Below are 14,557 nucleotides of genomic sequence, written 5' to 3' on the forward strand. Positions count from 1 at the left end.
ATTAATAAGAAATATGGCCTTTCTTTGGATGTCAGTAATGTCTTGTGTTTTCGGTCTGGTAAAATAAACAATTGAATAAATGTACATAATATACAAAATAAGTAAAACTCTCCTATGTTTTAGACGTTAAGACCTCCAAAAACTATTGAGTGTCATGTTCCATCCTCCTATCACAATGAACATGGGCACATACATTTAAGTCAATCCTACTTATACTTAATACTAGCGCACCAAATCCGCAGACAAAAATAATCCCCTACAAATACATAATTACTCTGGTATGCTAAAAACTACAGTTCCTAGCTGCTTTGGGAAATGGGCTGAAACTAAATCACTGTTATTTCATTTGTTTGACAACAACAAAAATACACAATATTGCCAGGCTTATCTTTTACCATTGTGTGAAGTGTAAAACCTCAAAAACACACGCAGCAAACAACAACACAGCAGCCATAAAAAGAAAAGAAAAAATTGCCATTGCCTGCTATTAATTTCCTTGTCTGTAGATTGCGCACAACATGTCTCCATCTGCAGTTCTAACCTGCTGCTGCTTTTACTTTCCTTGCCAATAGGTGGTGCTTGCACTGCAGGTGTGACACTGCTGTAGCTCTGTGAGTGGATGATATTGGTTTGGCTTTCATCACAGACACTGTGTCCTGGATTTTCTTGCAGGGTCTAGGTTCTTTGGATGACGATGACCCTAACATTCTACTGGCCATTCAGCTGTCACTCCAGGACTCGGCGATGGCAGGGTTTGGCTCCAACCACGATACCCTTGCCAACGAAGCTTCACTCTGCGCTATCGGCACCTCCCTGCCTTCTAGGCTTGAACAGAGTGCTCCAGGTGTAGAGGTCCTTCCCAGAGCTTCTCTCAGCAGCTCAGAACTGCTAGAGCTGGGAGATAACTTGGTTAGACTCGGCAACGTCAGCAGCCAGTACTCTACTGCCTCTGTACAGCACTCGGACAGTCACCACCGGGCCTACGGCGCTTCTGTGCCGATACCAGTGGCTCCAGGTGGCAGAAACTCATCGACGGGCCTCTTCTCCTCTTCCAGTGACACGTTAGACTCGACCACATGCGGCAGCCACGACCCGTCCTCGCCCTCTGCATTAGTAGCAAATGCTAACCTGCTGGGCAACATCATGGCATGGTTCCACGACATGAATCCTCAAGGTATCACTCTTGTCCCCTCAACCTCCTCTGACACTGACTCAAACCTTGGCACACTCCATGCAGGAGGAGGAGGGGGCCTGCGGGATGACGAGAAAGGCGGGGGCATCCTGCCTGAAAACAGGAAAGCTCAGGAAGAGATGTCAGATGTGGGTTTCTGCTCTCAGAAACAGAGCGACATGGAGGAGAAGGAGTGTGCCGCTGCTCAGAGGCCGACCCAGTTAGATCTAGTGGGGATGGACACCATGCCGCTACCTTACGTGGCCACCCTTGAAGCAAGTGGAGACAATGGCGAACGGCGAGGCTCAAAAGTCTGCCATGTTGACACTCCGCAATGTGACTCTGTATCTGACCAGCTGGCCAGCACCAGCTCCTCTGAGTGGGAGGACCAAGTGCACTTGGTATGAACTGATTGGCTGAGATAGGAAGGAGATTTTTTTTTTTGGAAAGGCCAAAAACCACTACAGATTGCAAATGAAATAGATTTGAGGAAAAGTGTGTAGTAGTTATTCAGGTGCAACATATACAGAATAAAGAATGTGTCAGTTTGTACTGGGTTGGAAAGTCGGGGAAGACGTATTTAGACTCTTAGGTTGGTCTAGCATTGCATTCAGATCGGTTGCCTGTGTTAACTGTATTGTCAGCTCAACAACCAGCCCTCCTGTAAAGAAAGCACTAGCTGAAGGAGAGATTATATTTGATAACAATTTTTCAAGGATATATTTTCTAAAATGAATTATGTGCTGATAGAAATATGAAGTTCATTTAAGACAAGAGATATAGAGATTTTGGCATAGTGCTGGTATTATTATTTCTTTCCACTGGAGTAAAAGCCTACTGTATGTGTCTGAATCAGGTCTGAGGGAGGTTTTTCAACTGTGCATATGAGCAGATTAATACTTTGTTCCAATATTTAATCTGTGGAATACAGGCTGGGAGATAGTTGTCACTCCTGTCCAAAGCTGCGTACGTTATAGGTGCCAAACACTGACTAGCAAAAGCACAGTTTGCAGTCACCAAGTGGATTCTTTGATGCAAATTGTGCCTGCTTATTACAATCTCAACGTCTCAGCTAAACTAAAATGTGAAAGTCTCGAGCCATATTTTTGGTGTGATATTTTAAAATCCCACAATCTTAAAGCTGTAGTGTGCTGTGTAAATCTGTAGTTTTAAGTCCATAATGGTTGTGTACTTTAATATGTGAAACATTGACACACAACAATTTAGATTAATTATCCAAAAGTTGGTTTCCTCAAAAACTTTTCTAATTTAATGCACCAATTGTTATTCATCTCAAAGCCTCAATCCTAACACACTTTCAATGATCTTCAAAAACAACAAACGCGGACGGGCCCAGAGTCGTTCAGTTTATTCTGAATTCCATTGTAGCTTGCTTAAATTAATGTTTGAGTACTAGAGCTGGATGTGGAGCGTGACAGACTAAGACAGTGAGTAGTCTTGTTTATGTACTGCAGGAAAGGCCAGTGAGAGAGATAATCAGGCAATCTCATTCAGACTTTGGTGAATTAGTTAATCATGCCACATGTCACTGTAATTCATCTCTGGGTCCTATTTAAGTGTAATAAGCAAAGCCTTCGTAGAGCTCCACAGATGTCCCGGGCTGCAGGGTAATGCATGGAGAATTCATGAATGTGTATTGCATTTCAAACATGTCTTTGAAGCAGTTCTCTACGCAGTTAGAGATACAGTGCCTTTATGTCAACCACCGTTCTTTTGTTCCTTTTCACACATTTTTCTGAGTGCTAACAATATATACAGTGTAAACAAAACAAACACCTGTTACCTTAAAGTTATTTCTCTCACATAAAGTTTGTAGTGTGCAAACATGAGGTCTTGATTTTTTTTCTCATAATATTTGTAGCATGAGGCTTTTTTTTGTTCTAGTAGTATTATGTAAACGGATAACACAGATTTTATATGATTTGGTATAATGGGTTAATGTCAATGTCAAATCTTGTTCCCAAATGTTTAATCAAAGTTTTTTTTCTCGGTTTTCTCTTGTGCAGCAGAGCTTCTTGCCCTACATTTTGAAACAGATTTTTTTCTGTGATTTAGAAACTAAAATCACTGTATTGACTTGGAATGAGCTGACTTACTGTATGTGTATCATGTATCTTACCTGAAGACACTAAAAATGGAGGAAAGTTGCAATATAAAGTAGGTATTTATTTGAAATCAACTGAATTCATTGACAAAAATGGATTGTGAATAACCAATATGACACATTGATCAGCAGTGTTTTACCTTTAAGACTTAATTGTGTTTTTGTACAGACTAATGTCTGACTGAAGAAAATTACTTTATTTTTTCCCCCTGTATAGAGCCACATTAAATCTAAACATAGTGTCTTGAATTTGTGAAACTGAGTGCCATATGGTTAGTGGAGCTAACTTTGTTGGATTTGGTTAATGGAAGTGGGTTTAACAGAAGAGATCGCCCTTTTTGTGTAACAGTATGCTGTGCATGAAATGGGTACAAGTCTAAATGGAATTTGTACTTCCTTTGTATTTCACCTCTAATGATTAAGTGATTTATTTTAAAATGGCATATAACATTTTTTAACTCACTGAGATTTTCTATTGTAAAGCAACTAATCCTTGAAATGCTATTTGCACTTTCATAGTCTATACTTGATACATTCCCTCTTTATATGAAAAATGTTTGATGTGTGATGCCAATAAACTACGTGTTGAGTTTTAATTTGTGTTTTTTTTTTTTAAATAAATTGGTCACTGAGATATCTACATTCTGAGTGAACATCAGATTTTGGCTAACACTTACATATTCTGTCCTTTAATGTAGTTTAGTTTGATTTCCAAACGCATATTTAAGCTTCGCTTAAACTTTTGCAAATGTGGCACTGATTACATGATGGCTGAACTACTTTGGCTTATATCATAAGTTACTACCTGAATTGATTTGGCACTTTCTATTTGCCTTAAAGTTTCGGTTTCTTCCTACAGAAGGCTGATAATAAAAAGTGGCATATTCATAGAAACAAATATTAAGCACATTAAATTGGAATTTCTAGGTAGAAATGCATGCTGGTGCCGTATAAAAGTCCCAAATTTAGCACACAGCATATCGCAGTAACGTAAACCCTGACACGTGACTTTAAAACAAACCTGTATAGATCCCTGCCTAATTAAATATGACAGCAGATGTCTGGAGTACTAACAGGGGGTTGTGAATCTTCATCCCATATGAACCTAAATACATGATGTGCTTGACGAGCGTTTCAGTGTTTCTTTAGGGAGGCCTGTCAGCGAGGTTCAGGGTTAGCGGCATAGGCCGATGAGCTGCAGCAGCAGGAGGAACAGGGTGACAATGTCCAAATAGAGGTTGAGAGCAGCAAACACATACTCCTCGGGAGAGACTTCATACTTCCTGTGTTTCCCACCCAGGATAAGCTGGGTATCAAACACCAAGTACTGCAGTGAGACAGAGAGATGAGAGTTGTTTCAACACGACCAACACTGACATGTGAGGGCAGCGCGTTTGTGTGATGAAAGAAAAAAAAAAAAGAGTCGGATACAGGAATCTATCTGAAAGAAAACACTGGCACTATTTCTTATCTTTAAGAGAGGGGACTGCGCAGATAAACAGGCCATGTAAATAATCCTGAAGGCTTGAAAGTAAGTTGTGACTCGCTGCTGACAGCCTGTTAAGCTCTGTGTGCAGTAGCAGTTTGTTCCACCAGCTGACGGGACAGGTCACAACATTTGCTGTTAATGCCAAAGGCACGCAGAGAGGTGGCTGTGAGAATGAAGCCTACTGCTGTTAAACAGTGCATAATTGAAATTAAAGGGCACAAGGACATCAGAGTCTCTCTCTTTACACTAACTAGTGTGACAGACGCTGTAGGCAGGCTGGGATCAAATCTTACATCGCATACTCTGACTTGACATTAAGCCTATTTTGATGGTGGTTTCTTTCCTTTTAAAGGTCATTTTCAGTCTGTTTTTCCATTCAACCTGTGTTAGAGAAAAACCACGTTCTGTCAATAAAGTTTAAATGTACTTACTAAAGAAAACAGCAAGGTTCCCAGGCAGGCGTACAAGATGTAAAGATACTGTTCAAAGAATCAGAGACACAGAATCAGCAGAGGCATTCAGCAACATTATTGACTTTATACTCATTTGTGATTGTTTCTTCCACATATGGTGGTAATATATATATATATATATATATATATATATATATATATATATATATATATATATATATATATATATATATAAAAAAAACATTCATTTCACCATTTAAAATGAAATGTTTATTTTCTATCTCAGTGAAATGATACAGAGCGCTTGCAGCAGACACAATAATTCCGCCTCATCCTTTAACGCAGTAGCTGTAAAAGTGAGCATACTTTGTATGCCTTTTTCCATTCTGGTTATTCCATACGGTAAATATGATGGCGAAGGTTTGATAATGGGTGCACACAATATGCTTTAAGAAAGCAGTGTTTATTTTCTGCTCCAGTTAATTTGTCGTTGTGTAAAAATAGCAGTTCTAAATCTATGGAATGCTTATTTTTGTCGCTCTCTGCTTAAGGCTAAAACACTAACAGCCGTCACAGTAAACAGCAGCGTTCATTTAAATGCATCAGTCTGAGATCAGTGGAGCTCCTGAGAGGTTTGAGAGTGCATGCTCTCTTCTTTATAGTCTGCTCAGCACACAGGTCATTGCCAGAACATCCTGGGGATAAAAGCTATGAGGCTCTACGTACTGTCTGCTTCTGACTGTACACACCACTGGAATTCATTTCAAAACAGTTCTCACTGCAAACGCAGGTCTAAAGACGGTGGCTTCTTGATCTACCTGCGATCGGAGGATTGCACACAGCAATGCGAATGAAAAGAGGGTCCAGGCAAACACCCACAGGCTCCCATTTACTCTGGTGAAGTCCCACTGGTGCCAGAAAGGGGGAGAGAGAGAGAGAGAGAGACAGTGAATGTGACAAGCCTCTCAAACAGAAAACAGTAGACGGAACATCTCTCATTTACTCTCATCATTGCCGTAAAAGCGAGGGCGCTCAAGCCAGTCTGCACTGCTGTGCTGTGAGGCGCCGCAGATGACTATGATAAAGACATATTGCAGTTCAACACAAGAACATTCTGACTAATTCTGGATGCAATGATCCTGGATAATTAATCAACAAGCTGCAACGCCGGCCTTTTGGCCTTTTGGCCTTTTCAGATAGACAGAAAAAAAATATGTCAGATGGCACAACAGGAGAATCACTAACACTGATAACCTGAAGAACTACGGGCTAAACGTGCAAGGCAGTCTGTGTGACATTAATATCACAGTGACATAGACAAAAAAAAAAGCTTTGGCACAGCGTTAACTGCAGAGCAATTGGTGCTGGAATCTGCAAGATAAACGTGAGTCATGAAAAAAATAAACCAAAAGTGTTTACAGTAGGGACTGCTCACTCAGCCCATAAACCAAACTTTTTTATGGGCTGAGGGTGCGGCCACTTTTTCTATTTATATCAGTTTTCCTCTCTATATGCAGGTGATTTAGACTTGATACATATGCCTTCTTTCTAAAGATTACTAATGAGCAGAGAGCATTTAATTAGACATCTCCTAGCTAGTTTTATCCAGCAGAAGAAATAAATGTCTGCAGCTCCTTCAGATAAGTGGCAAAATGTGTGAAATGCCAAACTGCATTGAGAGGCAATTAAGAGTGCATCTACATGCAATTTAAATTTGGCCTACATCTATTTCACTTGTCTAATTTTTTGCCCTACTGCCTGTATGACTATTCTTGAAATTCTTGAAACAGCATGACAAACTATCAAAAGGTCTCCCACTTGTTCACATTGGCTCTTATTCTTGTAATGTAACTTTTAAATGTCACTTCTGGAAGCATAAAGTGAGCTATTTTATATAAACCAAGTGGCTTCATTGAAAAATAACTGTTAAAACGTTTTTACATACAATTAAATTAAATGGTGGAGAAACTATGTCAGGGTCCAATTTGATATTTCAGAGTTGTTTAATTATTACTCAAGTCATGTTTTAGATGATATTATTGCTGAGAGATCAGGAATGCAAGTGTTTGTGCATTACCTTTTCAATATTAAAATATATTTGTCTGGAGGAGCATCCTGTCTACTGGTGTGTCCCTGAAAGGTCCTTTTGAAAGATTAATTTCAGAGCATGTTTACTTTATTACACAGTTCATGGAGAAAGGAGACAAACAAAAAAGGAAAGGGGGGGGGGGGGGATTTAGGAAATAACAAAAGGCCCAAGGCCATTTCTGAACTCAAGATTTATGGTAGGAGCCTCAGCCAGCATGATGACAGCTCAGAGGTTTAACTATGTCCCACCACTGGACATAAGGAAATAAGTTGATTGACGAATACACTGATCTCAGCAGTAATCATAGCTTTGCGTGGACAGCAAAGCCATCAGAGTTTTTAAACCTTTGCTGGGGACTGCATATAGCAAACACTGCATGAGAGAACCTGACCAACAGCTCAGCTTAATACTTTTCCTCTGAATGCACCGGGAGCACAGCTCAGTATATAGACATTTACCACTGACTGCATAGCAATGTTGTAGTTTATAAAATTTCGCTTTTGGCTGCACTGCAAACGGAGCTCAGGGTGTGTGACAGATCTTACCTTTGACTGCAGAGCAAACAGGGTCAAGGCGAAGGACACCAGCGCTGTTGCTCCCACAGCCCACAGAACTGCTTCTGCATCAAAGTACCTGCAGACAGAAATATCAAACAGATATGAAGTGGGAATGGCACCCCTATAGTATCATGTCAAACTATTCAGCAGGCAGAGACATGAATGGTAGGGTTCTGTTCTATCCAAAAAGAGAAACATTACTTTCTTATAGAAGAAATGAGATATTACTTCATTCCATAGTCTGTATCATGTGTCTAAACTAGAGTGATGGCAGGGACCCCCCTCTGGACGTGCATTGCATAATATATTGCCTATGTTCATTTCATATCAGTTACAGTTATGGCAATGTCCCATTAATATTATAATTTGAATGTATTATTGATAGTCAGGCTGCAACTGATGCCTTTACTGTCAGAGTGAAAAGCAGCTAGAAGATGAAATGCATCACAGATGGAAAAGGTAAGGCACTGGCACAGAAAAACTGGTTTGTAACTATTTGTGATGCTTCTGATTTATCTTCCGCTGAAAATATGATTCCACGTGCTTTATAATTTGGTAAACCAGCAATGATAACATCTTATCAGGTTTCGATGGCTTCATTGCCAGCATCCAACACACTATCACATATGGATCAAATAGGGTTATTATTGTGTAAATGAGTCAGCATCAGGTGGGGATTCATCCTTGGAAACAATCACTCACGCTGCCACAGATCCAAGCATCAGGCCCTCTGCAATAGTCTGAGAGAGAGAGAGAGAGAGAGAGAGAGAGAGAGAGAGAGAGAGAGAGAGAGAGAGAGAGAGAGAAATGGAAAGTAAATACATGACCCAAAAAAACACTGTGAAATAGAGCAGGTGTGGGTTTAATTTGATGCCTGGCTGGTACAGCTTCTACTCACAAACAGGCCCAGGGCGATGAAATTGAGGGGGACTTGACGACGGAGGTTGCCACAGCAGGACAAGGCCAAGATGAGCACCATCACCGCCACCCTGTTTCACACAGAATATAGAGTGTATTGTAAATAGCAAATAAAAAGACTAGTAACAAACACACAAAAAAACCCAATATATGTTCAATATGTGAATTCACTGAGGGCATTATTTATGCAGTGTAGCTGGCAGTTTTCTGGATTGGGATTCAGACTGGGGTGAGGGTGATTTACTTCCATGGATTTCCATGAGCAACATTTTCATTTAGGTAACTCACCGAGAGGAGATTTGTAGGTGGTCAAACTGGTTAAAGTAAGAAAGTGTGTGGTGTCTAGACAATCTAACTGAATGTTTGTGACACCTTACATCATGACGTAGGAGAACCAGTAGTTGGCCCATGTCCATTTCCTGAGAGTGTCCCTGTTATTCCATAAGAAAAAGGGAGAGAGGGGAGAGTTTAATAGAGGCATTTATTTGATAGAGGCAGTAAAATGATTTTATTAAATATTAACAGAGTACAGAGCATTGTGCACATGGGATCTGAATGCAACTTATGAAAAGGAAGTACTGTAGCAGGGTCCTACCATATCTATTATACAAAACATATAAAGCTTTCAAACTACTGTAAGCTTTTGTTCTCTGCCATCTTGTCTCACCTCACATATTTATGGTGATTTGACCAGTGCAGGGTTGCATGCTCAGAGTTTTTTTTGTGGGGACAACTATGGCACTAGTGCTCCTGTTGGGTGTTCTTACACAATGACAGACTACACTAAATGCTGATTGATGGATAGGTGCCTGACATGGATTCATCTCTTTTTTTTGGAAGGAATTCCCTCGTGTAAAAGTGTCTCACCAGTAAAGAAAAGCACAGATGATCCCGACCGTCACCAGCAGCTGAATCATCAAAGTCAAGTAGACTTTCCTTATGAAGCCTGTACAGAAAGATTGACACCGACACATAGTGAGACAACACAGATAGACAACAACAACAAACTAACACAAAAATATCTGCCAGAGAAAAGCAGAATGACAGGTACTGTAGGGTTGTTTATGCTGCATGACAAAATGAAATGGTTGTTTTCACCAAACACACATTTCAACCTCTCATTTAAAATGATTTGCGTTGCGTGGGAAGTGAGGAAATGAGGCAGGGTACTGCAGAGTTAAGGGAACAATTTTCAATTTCAAATCAATTCCAAGAAAACGCTGCAAAGCAAATGAGCGGGGTACAAATTGTTTATCCTTTTTCAGCGCCGACCATGCAAACAAAAACATATTGGTTTCTCTCGCTTTCTGTTTCTCCCTCTGCCCATTCCTCTGTTCTTGTAGCCCTCACCTCTTCGTATGGCAGCGTCGCTGAAGCTGCTGTCCTCTAAACCGTGACAGTAGTCAGGTGGAGCTTGACCATACTCATGGTCGCCTCCAGCTGCTGCCGTGCCCTCAGGATGGACCATGTTATCATAGGTGCCAGGAGGGGAGACCACTGCAACGTTCCCGTTCCCCACCTGATTCAACAACAACAACACAGGTAGTTCAAGCAACACTTGTAGAATATTATACTTTTGAGCAAAAATCTATTGTTAGTGTATCAAAGAGAGAAAATCATCCATGTGCAATTGAAAGTGCATGTGGACATTGTTGTAAGGTTTTATAATGACCCCATGATCAAAGACTGGTAGTGTGTGATTAGTTTGACATTCAATCCAAAATGAATAGGAAAGAAAAAGCTGATTTAAGCTCACAACCTCATTCCCCTTTTCTGGTATGAGGCTAAGAAAAATGTTCTAATACAGCAACTAACCTGATAGCTCATCCCTGTGTAAGAACTCTGTCCGTAGTCCTGAGTATTGTACGGAGGGGGATGAGGTTCATAACCACCATTGCTGCTGCCATTAGTCTTGTCCATTCCACCAAAAGTTAGATCTTTTCATCAACGGAGGCAGAAAGTGACAGAGAAGAAATGTCAGACACACATGTAAGTTAAGGTCATGGCTTAGACCACACAAGCATCCTTTTGAACAGCCTCAGCGTTTTCATCAGTGATGTTAAATAGGCTGATGGGGCAATGTCAGAGTGGAACAAATAAATGGGTAATTATAAAATGATGCATTACACAAACTTAAGAGCCATCCATGACTAACATCCATAATTATGGCCTTAAGCCTCCATTTAATTGAACTGTATGTATATTTAATGTACAAATAGGTTGTGGTTAATCACTCTCAGAGGAAATGCAGTGGTCATCAAAAAGGACAGAGACAGTAAAGTCAGGGATTCTATTTTATATATAATGAAGACATGAAAGAAACAGTTTCCCTGGTTTTGCATTAGTCATTAAAGAGACAGAGTTCTAATTAGCTACACAATGACAAATTCTGTATGATATAAACATCAGTAAAGCCAGGATTACACTGACTATAGATAAGAACTGAGTCCACACAACAGTTTCACAGAAACATCACATTTAAATCTGCCTTTCTATGGTTTAATCAGTAACAATATACACTTCCTGTAATATCAATAATGAGCGGTGGCAGTAATAAATCATCTGCCACCAAAAAACATATTTTGACTACTTCTGCTTCCCCAACTCCTTAAACTAAAACCTGTGATGGACAGGACAGCATAAAAATATTTTCAAACATTTGAATGACATGAAATGGACTTTGTTTCTGTTCGCTTACATAGCCCGAAAGGCTTGAACATCACTTCTGAGATATGACGAATTAAGCACTTTAAAAAGTACCCCTCGTGTTTTTCAAGTCTTCAACAAGGGATCAATTGATGTCTGAATTAGGTCTGTTTACATAAATCAATGAAATACAGCTCTAATCCATTCTAATGTATCTTACCTCTGCTGTGACGGCCAGGAAACTGCTCTGCTTGCCCTTCCTGTAGTGTTGGTTCCCCTTCAGGGCAAAGTCTACCTGCTATCAGTCGGTTCCCACAGAGATAGGACTTAAGCTCCAGGGGAAAAGGATGTATCCCTCATTAGGTCCAATGGGATATTCAGATGAAGTTCTTAAAATGTCATTAAACCAACCAGGCTGGCACTTTGTCAGAGTAAATTGTGTCTTCACCTTTTTTTTCTTTCAGCAATATTGATCCACATGAGCCTTAAGAGCAAGTTGATACTGGTGCTTTCACACACTTTAACAAAGGTATGTTTCAAATTTCTATTTCCTGTAATGATCTATCATTAGCCTGCTGTGTGTGAGAAGCCTGTAATATCTCATCCTGTATTGTACAGAAAGGCAAATGGCAGCCTGTGGAATCCTGGGAGTCACGTAACCTTCCTGACTCACCTTGGTTACACATTGATAACAACCTGCCCATGGAAACCATTCAGTGACGGAGAGACAAATAAATGATGTACGCCATCAATCCAACAGATGCAAAAGGGATTATGGATATTGAGTCACAGCGAGGAAGAATAGCTTTAAGACATACTGTACGCCAAAAATACGTGAAGTAATGTAGGTCAATACAGTCTTAATGCTTCTCCATGGAGAATCGCCACTGAAAGGCATATAAAGGCATATAATCATCCATGAATGAGAAACTAGTCCAGGATGGATCCATTTCATTTTTCTGTGAAACAAAACATAGCTCAGTAAAATTGTAATTTCCACTTCTTAGCATTGATTCAATGTTGAGTCTTAGCCCTGATTTGATTGAACTAAACATTCAGTGTATTAATATGTTATTTTAAAGTTACTATGCTTCAGATACATAACCAGTGGTGGAAAGTAACTATCTACACTTACTCCAGTTTTGAGGTACTTTACTTGAGTATTCCCATTTTATGCTACTTTATAATTCTACTTCACATCTCATAGGGAAAGACTGTAGTTTTTACTGTACTACAATAATTTGACATTGACGAGTTAGTTACTTTGCAAATTAAGAGTTCACATAAAAAAACAATATGAACCACGCATTCACAAACCTCTTACTTCTTTCAACAACCTCTTACAAAAAACAGTGTCTTTATTATGTTTCAGATGTCTATGGGTTATTAGCAGTTCCACTAAAGAGACATTTCCCCTCAAACCTCTCACATAGTTTCAATTAAATAAGGGTTTGAGGTCCAAAGAGGTAAAATTGTCCAAAATATCACGGTAAAAAAAATCTTTTAAAAGTGCGACAAATAAATACAAATTTGTGTAGCAGAACTTATTTCCTCCCATATTAATCATCTCACAACCCCCTTAGATTTATCTCGTAAGGCTTTGGAGGGGCCAGACCCCGAGGTTGGAAAACAGTGGACTAAACTACAGTACCTATACTGTAAATAAAGTTAAAACTACTACTTCTTCCACCACAGTACATAACACTATAGCTACCTAACCTCTAGATGGCATTCCAGCCTCTTCTCATGTTATGGATGATCAACCGAAGAGGCCAATAGACCTCGTGCCTCATGTTCTAACTATCAGCAACTCTGACTGAAACTGCAGAGGGCACATACAAATGATTTATAAATGATTGTATCAGCAGTTAAAGTTGAGGTTTTCATGCGGTGCCAAAAACTAAATTCCAAATTTACTGGATCAGTGCACATCATAAAAAAAAAAAGAATCTACTCAGATAGTTTTGAATCCGATTATTTCACAGCAGCATACAAACACTAAACATATATCAACCAAACACTGGGGGGCACTAGTCTCCTGTGCTTCTTCTACTAATTGCAATGATTTGATTGTGACTCTCCCCATTCTATTGCTACCACCTCCCCAACCAGCAGCAACCAAATCCTCCAGAGAGCTCCCTTTAAAACAGCTGCCTCTTCATTTTAACTGCTGGATCAAATCCTTCATTTCTCTCATCTACATGACATGAGGCTAAAACAAAAGGAAACTGTTTTCCCTGTTTAGACAGCCATAAATAAAAAAATATTTAATAAAATACTAAATAAAAAAATTAAGACTTGCCACATCAATTTGAAGGGACAGACAGCTTACACATTCTCACTCTGTTCTCCGCTGTGTCAGTCAGCACGGCTGGGTTTACTCTGCCTGCTTAAATCTGATGAGCTCGCTCTCACCTGTTCATGAGATCTTAGGCGGATTTGAATGGAAGGCACAACAAACAAAGTCACATTTGAGCAGGCAGTTGAAATCCGGCCTGTGTTGACACACCAATCAGTGTGGAGCCCAGTGTGAGGCCACATTTAACACAGATCTGATTGTCTCGCCGCTGTCCAAACACGAGCAACACATGAAGCTGAAGCCACATGAAGCAGAATGTGTGCAGAGCAGAGAGCTGTGTCCAGACCATGATACACAGGGTGGAGGGAAAATAAGCAATGATAGAGGGAAAGGAAAAAAGGAAGGAAAAAAGGAAAATACAAAATAAATAAATCAGTTTAATGTATAAAGCCCAGTATCACAAATTTGCCTCAAAGGGCTTTACAATATGTAGTACATACAGTAGAAATAGATAAATCCACAGATAAATAAAGGAAGAAAAAAAAAGGAATAAAGTAAGGAAAGAAAGACATATGATAGACAGACAGATGGATAAAGAAATGAAGAAAGAAGGAAAGAAAAAAGAAAAGGATTGGAAGGAAGGATAGATTGAAAGGAGAAAGGATGGATGGAGGAAAGGAAGGAAGAGGAAGGAAGGAAATAAAGACAGACAATAGTCATACAGACAGATAAAAGAAAAGGATGGACGGAATTAGGAAAGGTGGAAGAAAGAAGGGAGAAAAGAAGGAAGAAAGTAAAGAAGGAAAGAAAAAAGACAGACAGATATAGATAGATAGGAAAGAAGAAAATA

The 14,557-nt window shown here is 39.7% G+C and overlaps 2 protein-coding genes across 3 annotated transcripts in view; one reads left to right on the forward strand and one right to left on the reverse strand.

Annotated features, from left to right (window-relative positions):
- The window catches only part of LOC114556862 (ankyrin repeat and IBR domain-containing protein 1), a 37,226-nt gene extending 33,334 nt beyond the window's left edge, over positions 1-3,892 (forward strand). For both annotated transcript variants that reach the window (XM_028579941.1, XM_028579942.1), the window contains exon 20: positions 673-3,892. In XM_028579941.1, the coding sequence (XP_028435742.1) occupies positions 673-1,578 (906 nt within the window). In that variant the 3' untranslated portion in view covers positions 1,579-3,892. The remainder of the gene's footprint in view (positions 1-672) is intronic.
- A 578-nt stretch (positions 3,893-4,470) lies between these two features.
- zgc:110410 (protein lifeguard 1) lies at positions 4,471-10,682 on the reverse strand. Its single transcript, XM_028580803.1, has 10 exons — positions 10,578-10,682; positions 10,113-10,281; positions 9,630-9,708; positions 9,140-9,193; positions 8,743-8,833; positions 8,547-8,584; positions 7,833-7,920; positions 6,017-6,106; positions 5,217-5,264; positions 4,471-4,623 (listed from the first exon to the last, which is right to left on the reverse strand). Exons 1-10 carry the CDS (start codon positions 10,680-10,682, stop codon positions 4,471-4,473), a joined length of 915 nt encoding a protein of 304 aa, XP_028436604.1.
- Between the last annotated feature and the right edge of the window lie 3,875 nt (positions 10,683-14,557).

This window comes from Perca flavescens, chromosome 6 (assembly GCF_004354835.1).
Source record: "Perca flavescens isolate YP-PL-M2 chromosome 6, PFLA_1.0, whole genome shotgun sequence".
Classification (NCBI taxonomy): domain Eukaryota; kingdom Metazoa; phylum Chordata; class Actinopteri; order Perciformes; family Percidae; genus Perca; species Perca flavescens.